General features: G+C 51.6%; 1 protein-coding gene across 4 annotated transcripts in view; it reads left to right on the forward strand.

Annotated features, from left to right (window-relative positions):
- Window positions 1-3,103, forward strand: part of Mks1 (MKS transition zone complex subunit 1) — an 11,729-nt gene that overhangs the window by 7,227 nt on the left and 1,399 nt on the right. For 3 of the 4 annotated variants that reach the window (XM_031353041.1, XM_031353043.1, XM_031353042.1), the window contains 6 exons: window positions 291-333; window positions 856-921; window positions 1,501-1,571; window positions 1,901-1,970; window positions 2,059-2,166; window positions 2,742-2,875. In XM_031353041.1, coding sequence (XP_031208901.1) covers window positions 291-333; window positions 856-921; window positions 1,501-1,571; window positions 1,901-1,970; window positions 2,059-2,166; window positions 2,742-2,875 — 492 coding nt within the window. Of the gene's footprint in view, window positions 1-290; window positions 334-855; window positions 922-1,500; window positions 1,572-1,900; window positions 1,971-2,058; window positions 2,167-2,741; window positions 2,911-3,103 lie in introns of all 4 variants that reach the window. The other variant, XR_004113416.1, reaches the window with a different exon arrangement.

Raw genomic sequence — 3,103 nt, forward strand, 5'->3', positions numbered from 1 at the left:
AAAAAAAAAAAAAAAGTTCAGACAAATGATGCAAATAATTAAAGAAGAAAACCTGGCTGCCTGCGAGTTCCTAGTGAACCCTCCCTGTCCTCTAAATGCTGTGCTGCTACTCTGCGGGTCTCAGAAATAGGAAAGCATCCTGTAGAGAAGTGTCAGGGTGGAGAGAACGTGCAGTGTGGCCAAGCTTGGAGAGCCAGTGTAAGGTCTGCAGATTTGGGGACAGGGCTGGGGGCGGCGGGCTACGCTCATTCCCTCTAGACCTGCTGCCTTCCCATTTCTCTCTGCTGTAGATTGCCCCAGGTGCCCTCCGGCTCTTTGTGAATGGAGAGGTAGGTAAGTGTCTCGTCTGGGAGCCATCAGACAGCTCCATCAGGCTAGAGTCTGATGGAGCTGTGGGTAGCCACTCACCTCGGCCTAGTTTGGGCTGAACATGGTCTGTGGGACGCTGAGTGATGAGTCTTGTCCGGACACTGAGGCTCCTGGGCCTGAGAAAGCGTTATTGGCAGAGCATTTAGGTCCTTCAAGACTAGACTGAGCTGCTGAGTAGGGGTGGCAAACAACTTTAGTCCCAGCACTTGGGAGGCAGAGGCAGGTGGATGTCTGTGAGTTTGAGGCCAGCCTAGCCTACAGAGTGAGTTCAAGGACTACACAGAGGAAAAATTGTTAGAAAAACTGATAAAGAAAGGAAGGAAGGAAGGAAGGAGAGGAGGGAGGAAAGGAAAGGGAAGGGAAGGGAAGGGGAGGGAAAGGAAGGGAAGGGGAGGGAAGGAAAAAATAAGGAAGAGAAAGACAGACTAGACTGAGTGGTAAGAGTAATGAGAAGAAGCTAAGCTTATCTTCTGCTCTCTCTCTAAGTTTCAGCCCAAGGCTATGAGTATGACAACCTCTACGTCCACTTCTTTGTAGAGCTGCCAGCCACTAGTAAGTGCTTTTCTGACATTTCTGTTCTGACAGTTCTCGGGACATTCGGTCCACTCCCACTGAGACCGCTCAAGATCACAGGCCACTTCCACATTGGCAGAGCTGATGGCACCTCCGTTCTCCCGCCACACTGGCCTCTCTGAAGCAGCTGACACAGTTCAGCTTTCTTCATGAAGCATTTCTCTTGGCTTCTGGCGCCAGAGTCCTGCCTTCTCTCTAAGGGCTCTCCAGGCCCTTGTGTGAATTCTCCCTCTCCTCTGAGGTTAAGCCTGACCTGTGTTACTTTCTGCTTCTAGTGTTCCTGGGCGATTGCACCCATTCCGTAGCTTAAATTACATCTGGTCTCTTGCCCGGCCCACAGGCACACTATATATTAGCTCTAGGAGAGACAGTTTGGTTGCTAACATCCTCCAAACATATCAGCCTACAGCAGACTCAACAAATGATAAGTGACTGACGTTGTGTGAACAAGTGGGTGGGTGGGTGAATGTGTGAAAGAACCTCGCCAATGGCTTTGTTTGTTCCCTTGACCTTCTGCCCTCTCTAGTGAGCTTACTGTGTCTGTTCTCTGCCTTTCAGACTGGTCCAGCCCATCATTCCAGCAGCTCTCAGGAGTAACCCAGACCTGTGCCACCAAGTCCCTGGGAATGGTATGGAGGGTGCGAGCATGTCTGGAAGGGAATGACAGCTCTGGGTGGGTGGCATTTGAAGCTTCATCAGGCCCACCCCCTGTGTTCTCTGTGGAGGAGCCAGAGCTGGGGCTGCTTCTGTGTGGGCTCTACAAGGCTGCCTGGGCCAGAGTCATTCTTCGATCTCTTAGAGAATGACAGCAGCTTACATTCAGCTGTCCCTTTGCCTGCCTGTGGCTTTCTGCCAGTGTTTCTTTCCCCTGTGTGAAGGTGACCTTGTCACTGGACACAGAGAACCCATTCCAATGAAGCTGTGTCTGAGAGTTGAAAGTGGCGCTCCTCTTTTTTAGGACAAGGTGGCCTATTTCTCCTTTCCATTCACATTCGAAGCCTTCTTTCTCCACGAGGACGAATCGGCTGGTGAGTAGCTGTGGTCCTCAGCCTCGCTAATGCACAGCCAGGGACCTCTCTTAACAAAGGTCCCTGTGCCCCCTCATTTACATTACAGAATCCCTCCCAGAGTGGCCTGTGCTCTACTGTAAGGTCCTCTCACTGGACTTCTGGCAGAGGTATCGTGTGGAAGGCTATGGGGCTGTGGTGCTGCCTGCCACCCCAGGTAACCTCTTGTCCCTGCCCTCTATCCTATCGACAAGACCAGCACTTCCCAAAGACTGTGACGCCCCTCATGAGGAGAGATGATTAGGAACTGGGGGCTCTAGCTAGAAAAATCACTTGTGGCTTTGCAGAATTTCTTCCCTCTCATGAGAGATGCTATGAAGCCAGAACTAACCTGGTCCAGCAACCTGAAAGGCTAACATGCGGAAGTCCTCCAGTTAGGCCTTGAGAGAGGAGCTGCACCACCCATGGGCTCTTGGCCCGGGGAGGTATTGGATGAATTGACGTTCCTGTTGCTGTGTGCTAGGCACTGTAGTAAACCTCATCTATTTCTCCCAGCCCCTCTGGGAGGCGCAGTGTCCTGATTTGCTTCTATGTTTTACTAGGGTCAAAGGAGAAGCTCAGAGGTTGACAGGCTTGTCTAGAGCACACAGTGATGCCTGGAATAGCTGAGATTAGAACTTGTGTCTTCCTGTCTTCCAATCAGGCACTGTTACCCACCACGCTAACCTTTGCCAGGTCATTGCCGGGAAGTCAGGGATGGAACCCTGCCCCTTTCCTCCTTTCCTTGCACAGGATCACACACCCTGACTGTCTCCACATGGAGGCCCATGGAACTGGGCCTCGTGGCAGAACTAAGGAGGTTCTTCATTGGTGGCTCTCTGGAGCTGGAGGACCCATCCTATGTGAGGATACCAGGAACCTTCAAGGTGACTCACCTCTGGGGAAACTTCAGGCTGAGTGTGTGCGTATATCCCTGTTTGAGACCCCTCCCCTCATTGTTCATTGTACTCATGGTATATCGCCCCTTCCTACGGCTCATGCGGCCAGGCCTGTCCATATTTTAGACGTACAAATATCTATACAAGGAGATCCTTGGGGAACCGTGCAATTAGAGATTTCCTCTTCTCCTTACGGATGCCTTGGTAATCGGATGC

Source organism: Mastomys coucha, unplaced genomic scaffold (genome assembly GCF_008632895.1).
Source record: "Mastomys coucha isolate ucsf_1 unplaced genomic scaffold, UCSF_Mcou_1 pScaffold5, whole genome shotgun sequence".
Classification (NCBI taxonomy): domain Eukaryota; kingdom Metazoa; phylum Chordata; class Mammalia; order Rodentia; family Muridae; genus Mastomys; species Mastomys coucha.